General features: G+C 50.3%; 1 protein-coding gene across 6 annotated transcripts in view; it reads left to right on the top strand.

The window, feature by feature from the left end:
* The window catches only part of FANCA (FA complementation group A), a 61,486-nt gene that overhangs the window by 22,480 nt on the left and 17,562 nt on the right, over window positions 1-21,444 (top strand). For 4 of the 6 annotated variants that reach the window (XM_019412887.2, XM_053906785.1, XM_053906786.1 and 1 more), the window contains exons 15-27: window positions 3,794-3,904; window positions 5,547-5,642; window positions 5,749-5,808; window positions 6,662-6,750; window positions 7,448-7,508; window positions 7,588-7,637; window positions 14,830-14,906; window positions 16,730-16,843; window positions 17,972-18,108; window positions 18,563-18,633; window positions 19,010-19,106; window positions 19,186-19,373; window positions 20,847-20,943. In XM_019412887.2, coding sequence (XP_019268432.2) covers window positions 3,794-3,904; window positions 5,547-5,642; window positions 5,749-5,808; window positions 6,662-6,750; window positions 7,448-7,508; window positions 7,588-7,637; window positions 14,830-14,906; window positions 16,730-16,843; window positions 17,972-18,108; window positions 18,563-18,633; window positions 19,010-19,106; window positions 19,186-19,373; window positions 20,847-20,943 — 1,248 coding nt within the window. Of the gene's footprint in view, window positions 1-3,673; window positions 3,905-5,407; window positions 5,643-5,748; window positions 5,809-6,661; window positions 6,751-7,447; window positions 7,509-7,587; window positions 7,638-14,829; window positions 14,907-16,729; window positions 16,844-17,971; window positions 18,109-18,562; window positions 18,634-19,009; window positions 19,107-19,185; window positions 19,374-20,846; window positions 21,103-21,444 lie in introns of all 6 variants that reach the window. The other 2 variants (XM_053906788.1, XM_053906787.1) reach the window with 2 other exon arrangements.

The raw sequence follows: 21,444 nt of genomic DNA, 5'->3' as shown, positions 1-21,444 counted from the left end.
GTAATTGGTGGGTTGTAGGGTAATTCTATTTTTAACTGTTTGAGAAACCTCCACACTGTTCTCCTGAGCGGCTGCACCATTTTGCATTCCCACCAACTGTGCAAATTGTTCCCCTTTTCTCCGCATCCTCTCCCACTCCCATTGTTTTTTGTGTTGTTAATTTTAGCCATTCTGACAGGTGTGAGTTAGTATCTCATTGTAGTTTTGATTTGCATTTCCCTGATGATGAGTGATGTTGAGCATCTTTTCATGTGTCTGATGGTCATCTGTATGTCTTTGTAGAAAGGTTTGTTCATGTCTTCCCATTAAAAAAAAATCTTTTTTTAACATTTATTTATTATTGAGAGACGGACACAGAGCGTGAGCAGGGGAGGGGCCGAGAGATGGAGAGACACAGAATGTGAAGCAGGCTCCAGGCTCCTAGCTGTCAGCAAAGAGCCTGATGTGGGGCTCAAACTCACGAACCATGAGATCATGACCTGAGCCCAAGTCGGATGCTTAACTGAGCCACCCAGGTGCCCCTTTTCCTCTATTCTGAATAGAGTATATGAATAGAGTATCCCTTGCTGGATAGAGTATTCTTGGTTGAAGAATTTTCCCTTTCAGCACTTTGAATATACCAAGCCCCTCCCTTCCGGCTTGGAAAGTTTCTGCCGAAAAATGTTCTGAAAGCCTTATGGGGTTTCCTTTGTATGTAGCAGTTTTCCTCTGTTATGGTTCTTTTAAAATATTTTCTTTCTCACTATATTTCGCAAATTTAATTACAACATGTCTTAGTGTGGATCTGCTTTTGTTGATTTTGATGGATCTTCTGTGTGCCACTTCGATCTGGTTATCAATTTCCTTCCTTAGATTAAGGGCATTTTCAGCTATTATTTCTTCAAAGAAATTCTCTGCTCCCTTTTCTCACTCTTTTTCTTCTGGGACTCCTTTAATGCTAATGTTATTACATTTGAAGGAGTCACTGAGTTCCCTAAGTCTGTTCTCATGTTGCATAATTTTTCTTTCTCTCTTTTGTTGAGTTTCATTGCTTTCCATTACTCTCTCTTCTAGGACATTGATTCATTCCTCTGGTTCTTCCAGCCTGCCCTTCATTCCATCTAGTGTGTTTCTTTCTTTCTTTTTTTTAATTTAACCCTTTATTTCTGCTGTGTTATTCCTTATGTCTGTGTTAATGGTCTCACTGATGTCCTCCACTCTTTTCTCAAGTCCCGTGAGTATCCTTAGGATTGTTGCTTAAATTGGCCATCAGCCATGTTACTTACAGTTGCCTCCCTTCGATCTCCAGCTGTGGTCTTGTCCTGTCCTTTCATTTGGAACAGATTCCTGTGTCTTCTTATTTTGTCTAAGTCTCTGCACCTACTTCTGTGTGTTAGGAAAGTCAGTCTCCTGATCTTGAGGGTAACGGCCTTCTGAAGAGGTCCCGGACTGCCCTTCAGTGTCATGTCTCCTGTCCCCAGGGCGCTCAGCAAGTGTCCCCAGTGCGTGCAGCGTGTGCTCTGCTGTTGTGTCCTGGCTGCTTTATCCTTCAGGCCAGTTGTCTGCAGAGGCTCTTTGCCTCTTGTGGGCAGTGAGTGGTCTGAATGTGGCGCGTTTTAAGTAGCGGTGCTCTGGTCTGCTTGTGAAATGAGATCGTGGAAGCGAGGCCTCGCAGAACTCCCTGGTGGCGAGACAGCGGTGTGAGCAGGGGTTTGGGCCGGTCTTCTGGGGGAAGGGGGCCTGCTGGGAAGGGCAGCTGCGCCGGAGCGTGTGGCGGGGGTGACGGGGTGGGGGGGGGGCGGGGGTTGAGCGTTTGGTGTGATTAAGTTAGGAAGCAAGCGGTGCCCGACTCCGCTGGTTCCCGCAGGCGTCCCTGTGCTTGTGCTGAGGGGCGGGAGGGAGGCGGCGCCTGTCAAGTCTTTGTTCCTGGAGGGGGTCTCTCCGTGAACGCGGTCTCTCTGGGCCCAGCCCTCTGAGATGAGCAAATCACCTCGCCCCGTGTGCTCCGGGGGCTCTTCAGGTCTCTTCAGATCACGGTTTCCGTGGCTCCGGTCCCTGGGCCGTTTGCCTGCCTTCTCTCCTGGAGCAGCACGGTGCCTTCCGGGCTCTCCCTGAGCCAAGCCCCTGCCCTTTAGAACTCTAGGCCTGAAGCCCTGCCGATTGCAAGAACTTGAATGGGCCCTCTCGCTTTCCGAGCCGGTTGGCGTGGGGCTCCGTCTTCCCGTGAGCTCCCCTGTGTGCATTCTGTCCTCGCCGTCCCAGCACAGTGGCCGTCATCTGTTTCTCTCCCAAACCACATCTCTTCTCGTTCTGCCGGTCTTCGGGTTGATTTCTGGGGCACTTGGGATGATTTGATGGTTACCTCGTTGTGTTCGTGGGACGAGGGGAGTCTCGGGCCCTCCTATTCCGCCATCTTCCCCGTATCTGGTGGCTTTTTGTGTCTGCCTGTCTGTCTGCACCCTCCTCCCACACGGGTATGTTGTGTGCTCTGACGGAAGTGCTCGGCCGGCCTCCCGCCACAGGAGCAGTGGCTGCATAGTTCTGGTGGGCGGGGCTGGGGCAGGACCTGGTGTGGCTGGGTGTTGGGTTCTCTTGGCAGAGGCTCACTGGCTCTTTGGGTCCATTGGCCATTCTGGAATTCCCGACACTCCCTGGGAGCCCTCGGTTCCCTCCCGGGAAAGCTGGGTTCGGTGTCCTGAGGAGTTGTCCTCCTTGGCCACTTCCCCTGCGGTGACGTTGTCTCCTCACAGAAGAGTGAGAGTTTCTGTGTGTTCAGAAGTGGCTTCATCATGTAGAATGTGTATGTTTAGGAAAGGGTCCTTGTTAGGGGAGCTAATGCACTGTGTCTCCGAGGGTCACAGAAAGAGGCCACAGTTACTGTTTTCTATAGGAATGTGTATATATGGTACTATTTATTTATTTATTTTATTTCAGAGGAAGCTGGGGTGGGGACAGAGAGATGGGGGGAGAGAGAATCCCAAGCAGGCTCTCTGCGTTCAGTGCAGAACCTGACTTGGGGCTCGATCCCACAACTCTGGGATCATGACCTGAGCCAAAACCAAGAGTTGGACATTCAACTGACTGAGCCACCCAGGTGCCCCTATAGGAATGTATTTTGTTTTTTAATTTTTTAATGTTTATTATTTATTTTTGAGAGAGAAAGAGCACAAGCGGAGGAGGGGCAGAGAGAGAGGGAGACACAGAAACCGAAGCAGCTCCAGGCTCTGAGCTGTCAGCACAGAGTCTGATGTGGGGCTTGAACTCACGAACTGCAAGATCATGACCTGAGCCCAAGTCAGACACTTAACTGACTGAGCCACCCAGGTTCCCCTAGGAATGTAGTTTTACCTTTTCATTTTAAACTTTTTTTTTTTTAATTTTTTAAATGTTTATTTACTTTTGAGAGAGAGAGAGAGAGACGAAGTGTGAGTGGGGGAGGGGCAGAGACCAAGCGAGACACAGAAACCAAAGCCGCTCCAGGCTCTGAGCTGTCAGCAGAGAGCCCGACCCGGGTCTCGAACTCACGGACATCATGACCTGAGCTGAAGTCGACTGCTTAACCGACTGAGCCACGCAGGTGCCCCATAACTTGTCGTTTTAAATAACCCCTCAGCCCGTCTCTTCAGTCAGGCAAAGCCATAGCCTAAGATTTCAGGGCCCCAGGCGGCTCTGTTTCCCTTTCATTGCAATTGAGTTTCTGTCTCTGTGGCGGAGGCACGGCTGCCGCCAGGCGCCGTGTGACAGATCGCGGTGTGGCGGGCACAGCCCCTCGTGGAGCCGGCCACCTGGCCCTCACGCCGGCCTCTCCCTCCAGGCCTCCTTTGGGAGCTCGAGGGGCTCCCACTGTTGCAGCAAGAAGACGCTGGTCTTCCTCTTCAAGTTCCTGTCAGACCTCGTGCCCTTTGAGGCGCCCCGGTACATGCAGGTGAGTGCAGTCCCAGCCGCCCGGGCGTCCCTCCTCCGTGCAGGCCTCAAAGGAGGGAAGTCATCACGCCCCGGGCACCGGGGCCACGTTTGGGACGGTCGATCGCCCGGGAACCAGCTGGCGCGCGTCGCTGGCAGGTGGTCGGTGAGCGCGGTGTCGAGTGCAGAGGGTGGGGCGGGTCTGTTGCGGGCACAGGAGGGCGTCCCCAGCCCCCGCTCAGCGGGAGGAGCACGTGCATGTGCGGTCCAGCCCCATGTGTGTGCTTTTAAAATGATACGTCTTTTTCCTCCCTCTCTTTCTGTCCCTCTTCTGCTCATGCTCTATCTCCTCCTCTCGTAAAAATACATAAACGTTAAGAAAAATTAAAAAAAAAAAAGTTTTAAAATAGGTATTTTTTCTTTTCTGTTCTTTTTGTAGCTTCAAGTTTTATTTAAATTCCGGTCAGTTACCATATAAAACGATGCATTTTTATATCAAAGAAGAACCGGAAGGATATACCCCAAAGTGCCGGTGGCCGTTACTTCCAGGGGGGAAGACCTTCATAATTTATTATCTTTTTATTAAATGTCTTAAGTTTATTTATTTTGAGGGAGCATGCACAAACGGGGAAGGGGCAGTGAGAGAGGGAGACAGAAGATCCGAAGCGGGCTTTGCGCCAGCAGCAGCGAGCTCGACGTGGGGCTCGAACTCACGAATGTGAGATGGTGACCTGAGCCAAAGGTGGACGCTCAACCAACTGAGCCCCCTAGGTGCCCTGAGTGTGCATTTTTAGTAACAAATCTATACGAATCTCGTTATTAAAAATGCCTTACTGCAAGCTTTCTTTTTTATTTTATTTAAAAACAATTTTTTTTTAACGTTTATTTATTTTTGAGACAGAGAGAGACAGAGCATGAACGGGGGAGGGTCAGAGAGAGGGAGACACAGAATCTGAAACAGGCTCTAGGCTCTGAGCTGTCAGCACAGAGCCTGACGCGGGGCTCGAACCCACGGACCACGAGATCATGACATGAGCCGAAGTCGGCCGCTTAACCGACTGAGCCACCCAGGCGCCCCAAGCTTTCTTTTCTAAAATGAGATGACTATAGCCAGCATTCTTTGGGCGGGTAGGGCACCTGGAGTCTGATTTTCACTTCTTTTTTTGTAAATATGACATTTGCCTTACGTTCCAAAGAATACATCTGATGGGATGGAGGAAGGAGAATAAAGAACTTGCCGCCACTGAGTGAAGCCCAGAACTTCCTTCCCACCCTTCCGTGGGGACTTGACCCCTTGTCTCCTGGGCACTGCTGTGGTGGTGCTGTAGCCGCAGCCCTGGAGGACAGCGCCTGAGCGGGGGCGCTGGGGTGCGGTGGGTGAGGGGCCGGCTCTGTGGGTGGGCCCCACCCCATGCTCTCCCTGGCATGGCCCTCTTCTGAACGCCTCTTCTGGCCCTCTTCTGCTCCATGGATGTCCGTGGGAGCAGGTAGAGACCCTGGGATTCTGTCCCACCTCTGGCTTCAGCCCCCAGGGTCTTTGGCTAACCCTTGGACCCTCCCGACGTCCGACAAGTGCAGCTTTCGGAAGCGGGCTGTTGCTGCCTCCCCGGAAAGTCACCAGCAGTTCACGGGCTGGTGTCACCTGTTCTGCCATCTGCCCGCAGGCGCACATTCTCCACCCACCGCTGGTGCCAAGCAAGTACCGCTCGCTCCTCACAGACTATGTCACGCTGGCCAAGACGCGTCTGGCCGACCTGAAGGCGAGTCCTGGCCTCCCTTCCCCAGCAATGGCTCCTTCCTCAGCCTTTCCCCGCAGAGCCCAGCGCCTGCCTGGTCCTCCCATCCCCAAACACGTCTCCTCTGCAGGTTTCTCTGGAAAACATGGGCCTCTACGAGGATCTGTCTTCAGCCAGGGACGTGACAGAGGTAATGTCAGCTCGGTTCTACTGCCCCTTGTGGCCTGTCGCCTGTGCTCACCAAGCTCACTCTGAGCTGAGCGTTTGAGCCTTTTCTTTCTGGTGCAGCTTGAGGGTGGGAGCTAACTGGCAGGTACTTACTCTGTGATGCTCTGCCCTTTTCAGAGCAGGAGCAAAGCAGGTCACTGTGTGAAGGAAAGTCTGTCATTTAGATCTTGGTTCATGTGGGTTTGCATAGAGCAGGAGGTCTTTCAAATGGGGTAGGGGGAAGATCACGTTTTTCTAAGAATTACAGAAAAAAGCGTTAACTATATTTACGTAAAGCAGAAGTCAGAATGCTGTATGGTGTTTGTATGCATTGTTTTGAGAGCCTCAAAAGCTTTGTAAAAGCTGTGAGCTGCCGGAGAGCCCTCACAGCGGCCCGTAACTCGTTCGGTGAATATTTGTAAGTGTTTAATGCAGCTGTCCATTTAAGATTTCTTGCTGCTCATAAGTCATTTCACATTTTTTTTTAAGTCTCAAAAGTTAAGACTCTTCCCCTTCCCACTTCAGATCTTTCTTTAGACCCTTTTATTCTCCTAGGGGGACCCGGGAGGGTGGCAGGGGGTCCCAGACGTGTCGAGGGGTTAGTGGGGCGGCTCATTGCCAGACGCGAGCTCTCTGAGAGCAGGAAACAGCGGCTGGTGCCTTTGTGTGGTCTTGCTGGTAATGGTTGGAACGTTCCCTTGCCGTGCTGGCAGTGAGCACTCGCCATCCACCTTGACATGGCAGAGCTGTGCTCGAGGGGAGGCTCATGACACCCTTCCCAGTGTCTTTTCTTCCACATCCTGTGTTCCCTTCCCACCCTCCCTGTACGGAGCCAGCCCCACAGCCAAGCGCACCAGGATGTGGAGAAGGCCATCGCAGTGTTTGAACACACAGGGAGAATCCCCTCCGCGGTCATGGAGGCCAGGTAGGGTCGTGCTTCCCCGAGCCGTCCTGTCTGTTCTCAGAGCCAGTCGGAGTAGAATGGCTTTCCTATTTGTGGGTCTCCAAGGGTAGACGTCCAGCAAAAGTCGTGCAGAGCCTTTCTGTGAACCTTGTTTTCTTGATAAAAGCTGACAGGTAGTGTGGAGAAGGGCCCCCACTTAGGGGGTTTAGGGCAGTAACTTTGTCACTGATGCTTCGTGGGTGACCGAAGTGCAGCCAGGACAGAATCGAACAGCAAAATTGTTGTGGGTTTTGTGTGGTCCCGAAACGTTTTCAACTGTGGTTACTGCCAGTGTGCGGCAGCTTTTCAAAGGCCTTGCTTCTCAGAGCTGTGACCTGACCCCCGCTCCCAGGATTCCGAGCTCAGCCCCAGGGGAGCGCCCACAGCTGACCTGAAGTGACCGGCCCAGATCGCACGGCTGTGCGGCGGGCAGAGTGCCTTCCAGATTCCCTGGGACGCGAGCTTGTTGCTTCCCTGTGTGGGAAATGTCCCAAAACGGTGAAAAAGAAGACTTAAAACTGTGGCGTGATGTCACAGCCACGTGATAGGATGTGAGACAGCCTCTGAAATGTAGTGAGTGTCCGTGGAAATGGATTTCGTCGTCGTCAGTAAGGGGCCCTAATGCCTGTGTCGTCTGAACGAGTGTGTGACCCTCCTACCCTGCTCTCCTGTGCTGCAGCATCTTCAGGAGACCCTACTACACGGCTCACTTTCTCCCTGCCCTCCTCACGCCTCGAGTGGTCAGTACGTGCGGTCGCGGGCCCGGGGCCCTGCTGGCAGAGAGCGGGTGCCTCGCTTGACCCCCATCTTCCCCCGCAGCTCCCGAAAACGCCTGACCCCAGAGCGGCCTTGATCGAGTCCCTGAGGAGGTACGTGAGGACACCTGCTTCCGGGAGGGTTCTTGACAAATGTAAGGGGTTGTGCCTCTTGTGTGGAGGAATGCGTTTTATCTCGTGTGTTTTATTTATAAACTATTGGCTCAAAATCAGTTGGTTAAGGTTTTAAAAAGAAAATATTTTTGATACTGACTGTCATTTTTCACTGAGGATTATCAGTGTGGGGCTTCAAGAAAGTCGGGTGATTGGTCCATGATCGCTGTGAAAGAATTTAGGCCAAGAAAGAAGAGAACAGGGAGACTCGGAAGCCTTGCTCTGCAGCAGGTTCGGCGGGACCTGAGACCGCAGGGCAGGGCACGCAGCCTTGGCTTCCCAGCTCACGCTAGGACCTCCCCCAGCCGAGAGTTGACCAGCTTCCCTGTCTGCCTTCCTGTAAATCCTGCTTCCCAGTAACCCTCTTACAGAGAACACAGCGATAAGAAGGTCGAGGAGAATGAGGCTAGAACGTAAAAGTAAACTTTGTCATCTTATATATAATAGGACTATTCTCTGGGATCCTTATTTTTATTTATTTTGTGTGTAAAAGAATCCAGAAGTACAGAGACCCGTGCAAAAAGTGCTCCTGTGCCTCACTCACATTCATGCTTTGCTGTGCCTTTCCTTTTTTATGTTTTTGTTCAAAATAAAATTGTATAGGTATTGTTGAAACCCTTCTCAATCCGGCTCCCTGACCTGCTTTCCATTTTCCCTCTCTAAGGAAACCATTATCCTGAGGTTCACGTATAATCTTTTTATTTATTTGTTTTTATTTTTTATTTTTTTATTTAAAAAAAAAATTTTTTTTTTTTAACGTTTATTTATTTTTGAGACAGAGAGAGACAGAGCATGAACAGGGGAGGGGCAGAGAGAGAGGGAGACACAGAATTGGAAGCAGGCTCCAGGCTCTGAGCCATCAGCCCAGAGCCTGACGCGGGGCTAGAGCTCACGGACCGTGAGATCGTGACCTGAGCTGAAGTCGGACGCCCAACCGACTGTGCCACCCAGGCGCCCCTGTTTTTATTTTTTTAAGAAAATTTTTTTTAATGTTTTTATTTATTTTTGAAGGAGACAGAGACAGAGCATGAGCGGGGGAGGGGCAGAGAGAGAGGGAGACACAGAATCGGAAGGAGGCTCCAGGCTCCGCCAAGCTGTCGGCACAGAGCCTGACACAGGGCTCAAACTTACAAACCATGAGATCATGGCCTGAGCCGAAGTCGGACACTTAACCGACTGAGCCACCCAGGTGCCCCTTTTTATTTATTTTTTTTAAACATTTTTAAATTTATTTTTAAGAGAGACAGAGCGAGCCAGGGAGTAACAGAGAGGGAGAGAGAGGATCCCAAGCAGGCTCTGCACTACCAGTGCGGAAGCTGACACGGGACTCGGACTTTGAACCATGAGATCATGACCTGAGCCTAAATCAAGAGTTGGACGCTTAACCAACTAAGCCACCCAGGTGCCCCAATCTTTTTCTATTTGTAATTTTATTACATATATTTAAAGGTACAAAGTATGTGTGTATACATGCACATATCACCCCGTGTCCCTCTGCAGTTGGTGTTTTCACTCACCCTGATGGCTCTGGGTCACTTGACCAATAGCATAGAATTCTGTTCTGTGGCAACCAGCTGCCATGTTGCACAGCCCCGGGGGTGCTGTGGCCTGCGGCGTGACTACCTTGATTAATTTATCCATCCCCTAGAACAGAACTCTTAGGTTAACTCCATTATAATGCTCTTTTAATAGTGCTTCAGTGAACGTCCTTGGATGTGTATCCATGAAAATTCCAAATTTTTAGGGGTGCCTGGGAGGCTCAGTTGGTTAAGTGTACGACTCTGGGTTTTGGCTCAGGCCATGATCCCATGGTTCGTGAGATCGAGCCTCACATTGGGCTCTGTGCTGACAGCACGGAGCCTGCTTTGAAGTCTGTGTCTTCCTTTCTCTCTGCCCTTCCGCTATTTATTCTCTCTCTCTCTCTCTCTGTCTCTCTCATTCTCTCTCAAACTCAAAAAATTTTAAACTCTGAATTTTTAGTGGAATTTCCTTAATTTATGGATTAATATTGGGTAGTTGACTTTATTGTAACTTTGTTTCTATGAACATCGCATATGTATTTAAGCTTTTCAGTAGTAGATTTTTCTATCTTGTAAATTTTTAGTTAGATTTGCTACTGGGTACCTAGATTTTGTTGTTGTGAATAGCATATTATCTTCTGGGGTTTAAAAAAATTTTTTTTTCATTGATTACTGAAGTATAGGTACTCCTGTATCAAGTAACCCTGCTGAGCTTATTTATAGTAAGTGATTAGTTGATTTTCTCTGTAGATGAGCACAGTAGATTTCTATGTCGAATAAGTTTGTCTTTTCTGATTTTTATGCCTTTTAGTTTTTGTCTTGTTAAATTGGGTAGGCTTCTTAGTGTAACATGAAATTGTAGAATAAGCTGGCATCGTGTGTTGTTTCTGACTGAAATAGGAATGCTTCTGATGTCTTACCAGTATTTCTATTTGCTGTAGTCTATATATTTAAAAAAAAAAATTAATGTTTGTTTATTTCTGGGAGAGAGAGAGACAGAGTGTGAGTGGGGGGAGGGGCAGAGAGAGAGGGAGACACAGAACCCGAAGCAGGTTCCAGGCTCTGAGCTGCCAGCACAGAGCCCGACGCGGGGCTCGAACTCACGAATCGTGAGATCGTGACCTGAGCCAAAGTCAGATGATTAACCGACTGAGCCCCCTAGGTGCCCCTGTAGTCTTTATATTTTCATTTCCTTTAACATATTCAGAAAATTCCCTCTGCAGATTTGCTAAGGACTTTTAGCATCAATTTATGTTTTTTTTGCATCTCTGAAGGTGGTTTTTGCTGCTGTGAAATCTGTTATGTGATAGATTACAGTGATTTTTCCACTTTCCTTGCATTGTGGATCACCTGCTTTGTAACGATTTTTTATCACATGGGCTGTTGAACGTGGTTTCATGATGACTTTATTTAGGATTTTTGCATCTGTGTCTCATACTTTTTTTTAATTCATGTTGGCTGCTTTGGCATCAAGGCTGTATTCCATTCTCATGGAATGAATTGGGTAGCCTTCCCTCTTTCCTGTCTTCTGAAACAATTCATGTAGCACAAGGATTCTGCGTCTCTTAAAGTTTGATAAAACTTGGCTATAATATCTTTTCCTCATGTCTGTCTCAGAGGCAAACTATTGACAACTGAATCGGTTTCTTTCTTTCTTTTTTTTTTTTTTCATGTTTATTTATTTAGAGAGAGTGCATGAGAGCCAGGGAGGGGCAGAGACGGAGAGAGAATCCCAGGCAGACTCCGCACTGCCAGTGCAGACCTTGACGGGGCTCAGGCCCACAAGCTGTGGGATCGTGACCTGAGCCCAAATCGAGAGTCGGAGGCTTTACCTACTGAGCCCCGCGGGCACCCTTATTATTTCCTGCTTTCTTTGACTTCACGCTGTCGTTCTTAAGTTCTTAAGCTGGTTGTTTAACTCAGTGTTTTACAGTCTTTCTTATGTTTTAGTTTAGTTTTGTTTTGGTTTGGTTTTGCTTATTTATTTTGAGAGAGAGAGACAGGGCACAAGCAGGGGAGGAGCAGAGACAGGGAGACACAGATCTGAAGCAGGCTCCAGGCTCTGAGCTGTCAGCACAGAGCCCGATGTGAGGCTTGAACTCATGCACTGTGAGATCATGACCTGAGCCGAATTTGGACGCTTAACTGACTGAGCCACTCACGTGCCCCTCTTTCTTGTGTTTTAATAGAGGCGTAGCTTAATAAAGTTTACCTCTAAGTGTTAACTTCAGTGCCTTCCAGAAGTTTCAACATATAGTTCTTACATTGTCATTCAGTTCTAGATATTTTATTACTTGCGTTATGGTTTTCTTGTAATTATGAGTTAGTTATAAACGAATTAAAACATTTTCCGAACATATAGGTGTTTGCCCCTGAGCTTTTATTGTTAATTTCTAATTTAATTACATTATTTTCAAAGATGATTTGCTTTTTATGGATTTTTAAAATATTTATGTATGTATGTATTTATTTACTTATTTTGAGAGAGCGTGAGTGAGCAAGGGGCTGAGAGAGAGGGAGAGAGAGTGCGTATCCCGAAGTGGGGCTGGAATTCCTCAACCATGAGATCATGACCTGAGCCTTAGTTGGATGCTTAACTGACTGTAGCACCCAGGCGCCCTGATGGATTTTTTTTTGAGACTTTCCCTTAGATCTCGTACGTGTTCAGCATTTGTAAACATTTCCTTTGTATTCTTTACTTTGGAGGTATAGGGTCTGTCTGTTAAATTGTACTTGTTCCCAAGTTTTCTGTATCTTGACCAGAATTCTGTCACTTTGGTTTATCGGTTTATTAAGGATGTTTTTGTGGTTTTGTCATTTTCTCCTTGTAATTCTGTCAGATTTGTCTTTATGCATTTTGAAGCCTATGTTACTACTTGCAAACAAGTTTTTATGATTGTTAAAGCCTTCAAAATATAGCCACCTTGCTGGATATTTTTTTATTATGTAATGTCTTTATTAGGCTTTATTTATTTATTAGGCTGTTAATGCCAGCTTTTTTTTTTTTTTTTTTTTTCCTTTTTGGTGTTTGCATGGTATGGCTTCCTAATTTTTTGACATTTATTTCTAGGCTTTAAAAATTGTTTTTGTCAAAGTTAAGAATGCAGATTGAAGAGTCAGTTCTATAAAGTTTATTAAGAGAAATAGTCATTCCCTCCCCTCCACGCCTCCCTGCCATTTCTTTTTCTCTGGAGGCGACCATTTTCAAGTTTTGACTGATTTTTGTTATTTATCTCCATATTTCTAAATAATATTCTTATTTTGCTAGCAACTTACCACTTTTTTTGTTGTTTTAGGCAATATCAGTTGGTTTTCCGCTATTTGAGGATGAAGACCTAGGTTTTTTGCTTCTACCCACACAAGTAGATGTCCTTCATACAAAAAAATCTTTTAAATTTTAAAACTCACTTTTTTTTTTTGTTTTTTTTTTGTTTTAGGGCTATATAAACACTATTCAGAGTTCACCATTAGGAATGTAACTACCTTCATTTCTCTGGGGCTCCTAATTCTCTTTGTTTTATCTTAATCTTTTTTGTATGTGTCGTTCAGCTGCTAGCCAAACCCGCCTTCTCAGTGTCCTCTCACTCAGACCTTCAAGTGCTCCCTCTGTCGCTTCCGAGAGAGAAGGGCCTTCTGGAGCCTCCTAGCTGGCTCCACTCTGAATTGTTAGCTTCTTCTGCGATCCTCGTATCTTCTTTGACCACCTGGGAATGTCTTTGATTCTTCTCTTTCCTGGACCCTAGACCATCCTGTTTCTGGATTTACTCCCGTGTTTGGTGGAACACATCCTACTGAAGCTTTTTAAGAAGGGTGAATGGGAGGTAGCCTTTTTTTTGACATTTCATTCAGCCCTCACATTTGATAGTTAATTTGACTGGGTGTAGAAATGTAGAAATCTTGCTTGGAAATATTTTCCCTCACATTTGTAAAATCTTGATCTATTGATGTGTAGCTTCCAGTGTCGCTATTGAGATGTTCGTTTCTGATTCTTTGCACGTGACATGTGTTTTTCTCTCTGGAGATTTGCGGTATCTTTTTTATCGTTTCCTGGGTTTTCAAATTTCATTGCAATGTATTTTGGTGTGGGTCTAATTTCATTTCTTGGCTAGGCGGATGGTGGGCCTTTTAATCTGGAAATTCGTGTCCTTCAGAACAAAGAAGTTTTCTCAGATATTTCAAAACCTTTTGTTAAGAAAAATTTAAGATAGAAATGTAGGATAGTACTTATGTAGTCCTCAAATTCCTCTGTCCACCCACCGTTCTGGGCCGTTTTGTTTTTATTTTTAGGGAGAGAGAGTGCATGTGTGTGTGCACGCAAACGGGGTAGGAGTTGAGAGAGAGAGAGAGAGAGCAAGAATCCCAAGCAGGCTCCATGCCCAGCATAGCTCCTGACGAGGGGCTCGATCTCATGACTGTGAGATCATGACCTGAGCCAAAATCGGTGGTCAGACACTCCACTGACTGAGCTGCCCACGCACCCTCTTCTGGGCTGTTTTGGAGCAAACCACAGACACGGACTGCTTGATCCCGCTTACTTCAGAGCGGGTCTCCTTTCCTGCCTGGTTTCTTCTTGGGGCTCTTCCTTTTCAGACATTACACCACCAGGATTGTCTCCTGACTTGTTCTCTGTTACATTTTGCATGTCTGGTCTTTTGGGTTTTTTTTTTTTTTTTTTTTTCTCTCCTTTCTGGGAGATTTCTTCTGGTTAACTTGCCTGTTCTTTCTGTCACTGGATTTTTCTGTTTATGGAAATCCATTCTCCTCTAATAGCTGCGGTGTTTGACCTTAGGTCTCTGAGGATGAGCGATGTCTGAAGTGTTCTCTTCTGTGAATTTTTCCATTTCCTTAGATGTGCTCTTTCTTTTTATTTGCATTGCTTTCTAATCTGTAAGCTACCCGCCTTCCAGTCTCTGGGGCAGTTGCGTGCTCCTCTGCTCCAGCCTGTCCTCTGCCTTGCTTTGGCCTTTGATGGCACTCCCATTCTGGAATACGGCCACCTCCCTCCTCCTTTCCCTGGCTCATCATCAGGCCTTTCGGCACTGTCGGCAGGCCTCCTTCCTGCCTCGCTGCTCACTTGGAGACTTTGTGCCCCGCAGGCTAGGCCATTGCCCGTGTCCCATACTTGGGCTGCTCTTCTGAAGGTGACTCCACAGCTCTTGTCCTTGGACTTGCCACTGTGCCATGAGAATGTGCCAGCCAGGGGTCCATGCCCTGCAAAACCCTTATCACAGGACTTTGTTCTATAATTCTCTGTATTTCTAATGACATCAGTTGGGTGCTTTTCTCAGTATTATTCATTAAAAGTAATAAAAGTCCTCTTTAAAATTTGGGAATTACCCAAACTTTAACGAGAGGAGTAAAAATCATTTATAATCTCACTACCCTATGAAAACCACGGTTGGCAGATAGGTGTATATGGCAAATTATGAAACACTAAGAACCATTTGAGTCCATGCATATAATGGGTTTTTTCTAAAAACAGAGTCCTACCATAAGGTATGGATAGTAGACTATATCATGTATTTTTGTTTTATGATAGTTTTTGAAATTGTAAGCTTGCGAACTAATTTGAGTCCTGGTTGACTTGGTTTTCATGTTTTCTCCTGATCCAGAGCAGATAAAATTCCCCTGTCTCTGTACTCCGCCTACTGCCAGGCCTGCTCCACTGCCGAAGAGAAGAAGCCAGAAAGTAAGGTTATGGGTCTCTCCATCCCTGTGTCGGGCACTTTTCCGCATCCCGGGGGTGGGTGACAGACACCCCAGTGTGTGTGGTCTGGTTAAGTCGGGACGGACGCGCCCTAGTCGTCAGGTCCTGGGCTCCCAGCCTGGGAGCCCCGGAGGGTTACCTGCCAGAGCCCCTCCCTGAGGTTCTGCATGAGGCCGGGATGTGCTTGCTGCTCGCCTGTTCTGACGCAGGCTTTAAATTCAGGGGACCTCCCGGACTAGGAAGCCAGACTTGACGTCTGTCGTGTCGGTTCTGACGCGTGGCGTGGTGGCTGGTCTGCGGCGGCTTTCTCTTTGGACAGTTGAGTCCTGTGGCGGGCTGGGGATCGCTCGGCTCATAGGAGTCAGTGATGTCGACCCAGGTCCCTTGTGTGGCAGCGGCGTGCGTCGGGAGACCTCGGTGCTCCGAGCGGCTGGGCGGACTTGCTGGGCGGTGGAGCGGCCTGTGTCTCGGCAGGAGCCGTGCCGTGAAGCCGTTCTTGTTCGCCACTTTAAATCCTCTGACATTCGCGGGGCCGCCTGGGCCGAATGAGGTGGCGATTTCTGGTTCTGTCTGCCAGAACCTTCCTGTTACACGCATGGGTGGTCTCTCACAGTCACGGAGACCCGGGAGACTTGAGTGGGCAAAGAACGACGGTCCCGGGTCCCCTGCTCGTTCGGACCAGTACTGCAACAGCTCACCGTTGTGGGGCTCCCAGGAGGCAGTGGGGCTGCGTCCAGTGGGGGGGGGGGGGGCACACCCCTCCGGCCCCGGCCCCCTGGCCCTGCCTTAGGGGCCTCGCGGATGTTTTCTGTCTCATCCGGCAGGGCTTATAAACGAAGACTCATCACTTCTAGTTTCGTTTCGGTGTCTCCCATGTGAGGCTCGCTGTGGACACTCGGTGTCTTCTCTGGCGACACCAGAACTCGAACTTGTATTTTTAAAACAATTTGCGGTGTGCTTTTCTTTGTATAATGAAAATTCTGTGTTTGGACTCCTGGGTGGCTCAGTCGGGGGAGCACGTGGCTCTGGATCTCGGGATCGTGAGTTCCAGCCCGACGTTGGGTATACAGCTTACATTAAAAAAGTTAGAAAACATTTTTTTGAAGAAGTATCTTTGTTTTACCAATGTATGATCAGATCTAATCTGTTTTCAAAAATCTCGTAGACATGTTGAGAGCTGATAATCCTCTCTTGTATATTAATTTTTAAGTTTTCTCCTTTACATCTTTTTTTTTAATATCCTATTGTAAAAAACAGTAGGACATTACTTAAAAGTTTTAGAAATGGAATAAATTATGACCCATCCACAATTCTACGTACCCACCGAGACCCCCTCGCCATGCTTCTGGTCCTTCTTTACATATGTGTTTTTCACACTTACGGCAATGTTGCGCATAGAACCATGTTTTTTCTTTCTTTTTCACTGTTTTTAATTAAAAATTTTTTTAAGGTTTATTTTTGAGAGAGAAAGAGAATAGAGCATGTATGCTAAAGCAGGGGAGGGGCAGACAGAGAGGGAAACCCAGGATCTGAAGCAGGCTCTGTGCTGACAGCAGAGAGCCTGATGTGGGGCTCGAACTCAGGAATTGTGAGATCCTGACGTAAGCTGAAGTCGATCGCTTAACTGACTGAGCCACCCGGGTGCCCCAAATCGGGTTTTTTCTTAAATTACTACATTTACAAACAAGTTTCTGATACCAGTGACGGGTGCCCAGCAGTGCAGCGCCCCGTGGAGTCCCGGCGCCTCTGTCTGCCGTGGGCACGGAGAGGCCGCATCCAGCTGTGCGTGTCCCGTCATTTCTCAGGTGCAGCCCCGGGAACGAAGGTGGAAGCTGTCTGTGCCGAGGGACCCTTGGGACCACTCGCGGCCGCGCTAAGAGAGCTCAGAGCCGCGATGACGGACCCCACGCAGTATGACGGTGAGGACACGGCTGTGCGCAGGGCCATCTGCAGTGGGTGTTGGAGGGACGAGTGGACGTCCAGCCGTGGCCAGGGCTCAGTGGCCGTGGTAGTTAAGCGTGACGACAGCGCTGGCGGATGCTGAGGACGTGCCTCCTTTCACCTGGGATGGGATGGGAGACGGGTCTGTCGTTCAGGCTGTCACAGACCCTCAGCAGATTGAATACTCTGCTCTTGGAGCTCCTAGCAGAACAGGTGATGAGGAGCAAGAAAAGTGACGGCACCAAGGTGTGGGGTTTTCTTTAACTGAGTAGCTGTAACCCTGAACACTGGGCCTCTGCTTCTGCGTGACCATTTTCTGTAAAATGGTGAGTCGCGAATGATTCGCCTCATGTGGTGTGTGGCAGTCCATAAAACAAAATGCTGACTTCCCCTACTTTGGAGATTTTTGGTAGGGAAAATGTAGAATCTAATGGAAAAAAGCCGTGTTTTTCCTGGTACCTGTAAGAGATTTTTATAGATGATAAACCCATTTTATTCAAACCAGGACAGAATATCCCACGAGAGCCTCACAGAGGAAAGATTAACGGCACCGCCTCAGTTTCCCTTCCTCCGTGTAGCGTCTCCTCCGCGACCAGAGGGGCATGGCCTTGCCGAACTGCGCTCCTGCAGGATTTGGCGCGAGGGGACACCGAGGTCTGCGTCAGCCTTGTTGCTCACAGTAGTTTCCGTTGCCGGCCGGCACAGTCGGCCTGTCGCCTGACCTCCGGCGCCCGGAGGCTGTGGCTCCTCGCCTTCGGCAGACCGACCGTGGGGCGTGGAGCAGACGCGGTGCCGTGTGGGAGGGTTGGCCTGCGACTTCAGACGGACAACATGCATCCAGGGTGGAAGAGAACCGCCCAGATGATCCCAGGCCGTGAGGACGGCTGTCATGCTCACCCGCAGCGTGCTCCCACCGCCCGGCCGGCGGAGGAGCGCCGCGCTGAGGCTCGTGGCCCTGGTAGCGCCGGAGACGGGGCTGCCCTGAGCCGCATCGCGCGGGAACGCCGGCGCCCCCTGCAGGCAGCTCGTTGCGAGCGGGAACGCCACCGCCCCCTGCAGGCAGCCCGCGTTCCCCTGCTCGTCTAACTGGGTTTCTCTACGTGCAGTTGTGGCTGCTCGGGTGGCAGTTGTTTCTGAGCGGCTGGACGCCGCCTTGGGCCGCGCTGAGGAGGACGGCAGCTCTGGGGGATCGCAGATTCAGCTCAGCGTCCTCACGCCAGGCCTGGAGCAGCAGGAACGGGAGGTGAGTGTGGGATGCCTGGCCTATGCTGCCGAGCGGGGCCGGATTGTGTAAGAAGTCCCGGGTGTGCGGGCCTCCTCTCCACCCCGTGTTTTGCCAGGCGAACCGTGTACGTGGAAACGACACCCGGGAGCCGGGCAGTGTTGGGCCTGGGCTCAGCCGGCCCCGGCCTGTTTGTGTACCCACTTTTTAAGTTTCTAGAGGAGAACACACAGCGGAACCCATCTGTGGCCCCAGAGCTTAAAACAGTTTACTCCTTGGCCCTGTGCGGACAAGGTGTGCTGAGCCTGTTCTCTGCTGTGAAATTTCACAACGCCTGGCCTGCTGTCTTCCAGGATGTGGGAATGGGGTTCTGGTGCCAGTTGGTGTGATGGTTTCCTCTCCAGACGCAGGCCTGCCTTGCTTACACGTTGCTCTCGGGGACTCTGAGCTCTCGGTGACCATCTGTCTCTCTCAGGTCGCGGACCTCCTGCTGACGTGTTTTTGTCAGAACCTGATCGTAGCTTCCGGCTTCGCCTCGCCAGACAGGTAGAGGCTGGGGGTTTTCACTGGGCGTTTTGGGGCTCTGCTGGGGGCGGCCGGGGTGCTCGGAGCAGGCCTCCCTCGGGGAGTGGGGTTTCTCCCTGTTTTCTGTGATGAGGGGCAGGGCTGCTCACTCCTTGTCGACCTCTGACCTTTGGTCCTGGATCCTGCCTTCTGGCTTCTGTACTGGTTGAGGGTCCCGGGTGGGGTGAAGGGGCAGTGCGGAGACTCGGCAGAGATGAAGCATCCCCCCCGGAGACCTCGCCGTTGGGGGAACAGCTCACGTCTTTCTCGGGCACCCTTCGCTCCTCCGGAAGAATCCGTGGGAGGGCCGTGCAGGGCCAGGAGTGGCCAGACTGCTGGTCTCTGGCTGTCTCTGCAGGCAGGGCCCCTGGGCTTCTCGCTTAGCGACGGCCATGTGTGGACGCAGGCTCTTTCCTGTCGTGCTCACCAGGCTCTGCCAGCTGCTCCGTCACCAGGTACGGCCGCCGCCTCTGTCCGCCTGCCTGGGAAGTGGGCTCTGCCCTCCTTCCTGCAGAAACACTCTCTCCGTTTCAGGGCCCAAGCCTGAGTGCCTCCCACGTGCTGGGGTTGGCCGCCCTGGTCGTCCACCTGGCCCAGTCCAGGTCTGTGCTCCCAGAGGTGCCTGTGGGCCTCCCTGCCCCCGCCGAGGGCCTGTCCGTCGCAGAGTTCTTCAGTAGCCTCCTGACGTTTAGGACCTCGGAGACCTCGCTCTTCTGCCTGAAGTGAGCTGCCCTCACATCCGCTGTGCCTCCCCGTGCTCGACAAAAGTCACATACTCACCAAATGCAATTGGCCAACACAGACATGCTCCACGGATAATCATTCTGGAGTCTTACGTTGTACTTATGTGTCTGTGTTTCTTTGTTTACAAAAATGAGGTAGTGCTACCTTAGAAGCTGCTTCTGAAGACGTTAACAACGGACTGTAGACGTCCTTCCACGTTGGGAAGGGTTGTGAGCACTACTGGGTTTTGTCTTGGGGGCGCCTGGCATGTGGTGGGACCCGTCCCTGCTTCCCCTGTGGTTAGCAGCTGCTTCTCTGGAGTGAGAACCTGCACGTGGAGCTGCCCTATGTAGAGAGACTTGTCTCAAAGGGTTTCGAGACCCATCATTCTACAGATCTGTGCCAGCGTGTACCCCTACTGGCCCTCATTCACCGCTGTGGGCCAGACCCGTTCCAGGACTGGGGTGGAGTCCCACCCCTGCCTTCTGTGTGGGGGCACCTGGCAAGTTGATAGTGTGGTGTATGCAGCGTGGCAGGTGCCGGGGCAGGGCCCTGGGAGTCTAGGCCGAAACGGGTGCAAGGTGCATAGAGGAAGGGTCAGGGCGGGAGCCAGGAGGCTCCGGAAGAGTTGTGCGCAGGGGCTGGGACCGCAGTTCATGGAAAGAACCGACAGAAGGCACGAGGGGATCGTAACTGGGCGAGGAGAGAGAACACAACGCCTGCCCTGGACCACGGCCCCCGACACCTGTGCCACCCCCACGGGAAGCACAGCGGCCCAGCCTCTCGGGCTTTGGGCAGCCCGGACAGGCAGGCCCTGTTGGCGTCATTCCTGACTTCCCCTGGGCCCCACGGTCTGTCTCTTCTCATGGGGCCCTTCCCCTCAACGCCTCACAACCCACCACAGGCGGGCAGAGGCTCCCCCTGAGTGAGGCTGAGTTTAAACGTGGGCCTGCTGCTCTCTTGTCCTGAAGACTGCTTTTTTTGTTTGTTTTTCAATGTTTACTTTTTGAGAGAGAGTGGGGAAGGGACGGCGGGGGGGCGGTGGTGGACAGAGGATCCGAAGCAGGCTCTGTGCCGACAGCAGAGAGCCTGACGCGGGGCTCGAACCCACGAACTGTGAGATTATGACCTGAAACCAAGTTGGACGCTCAACCGAGTCACCCAGGTGCCCTGTTCTGGCCGTGGCTCTTCGGCGTGCAGTGACCGCAAGCCCTTATTTGCACAGTCTTACCGTTTGTGTGTTCTCTGGGTCTGTGCCTTCAGTGTAGATAAAGCTCAGATCCACGGTTGTGACTTGGGGGCGTTTCCCCGAGGCCTTGGGAGCTGGCCTGGCCTGGAGTAGAGGCCAGGGGCTAATCCTCAGGCCATCTGGTTTAGAATGCACTCGGTTCACTTGGGTGAAATTCACACTTTTATTGCATTCCTTGTTACGCACGGGTCGCATTTCTACATTATTTGTTTTCTATTTTCAGATTTTGTACAGCGGTGATTTCTTACTCTTTGTGTAAATATTCTTCCTTATCACGGGATACTCTGTGCGGCTGCTTGTCTCCAGCCCTCGTGAAGAAGGTGAGTCTGTGCAGTCCCTTTTCCCCATTCTTGGAGTCTCCCGTTTCAACGCAGGTTTCTAGCCAAACGTTGGAGGTCTCTTGTCTGCCCACCCACGTCTCTGTGTGCCCGGTGTGCTGGTTACTTATCAGATCATCTCTTCTCTGGGCTGAACGCTGCGTTTTTCTTCCGTTCTCAGAGTTAAGATGAAGGGATGAAAGATGACAAAGACCACAATTGTCCCCCACTCCCTTCCTCCTTCCCCCTCTTCCCCCCTTCCTTCCTTCTTCCCTCCCCCCTCCCCCCTCCTCCCTCCCTCGCACCCCCATCGCCTTCCCTCCCTCCCTCCCTCCCTCCCTCCCTCCCTCCCTTATTCATTCTAAATGTTTTATTTATTTACTTTTTGTTGTTTTCACTTATTTATTTTTTGAAAGAGAGATAGCAAGCTGGGGAGGGCAGAAAGGGGGGGAGGGAGAGAATTCCAGGCAGGCTCCACACTATCCGCGCAGACCCTGATGTGGG

Source organism: Panthera pardus, unplaced genomic scaffold, assembly GCF_024362965.1.
Source record: "Panthera pardus isolate Hobbes unplaced genomic scaffold, ASM2436296v1 HiC_scaffold_19, whole genome shotgun sequence".
NCBI classification, from domain to species: domain Eukaryota; kingdom Metazoa; phylum Chordata; class Mammalia; order Carnivora; family Felidae; genus Panthera; species Panthera pardus.
The sequence above is the reverse complement of the archived record's forward strand: the minus strand, read 5'-3'. Positions and strand labels throughout refer to the sequence as shown.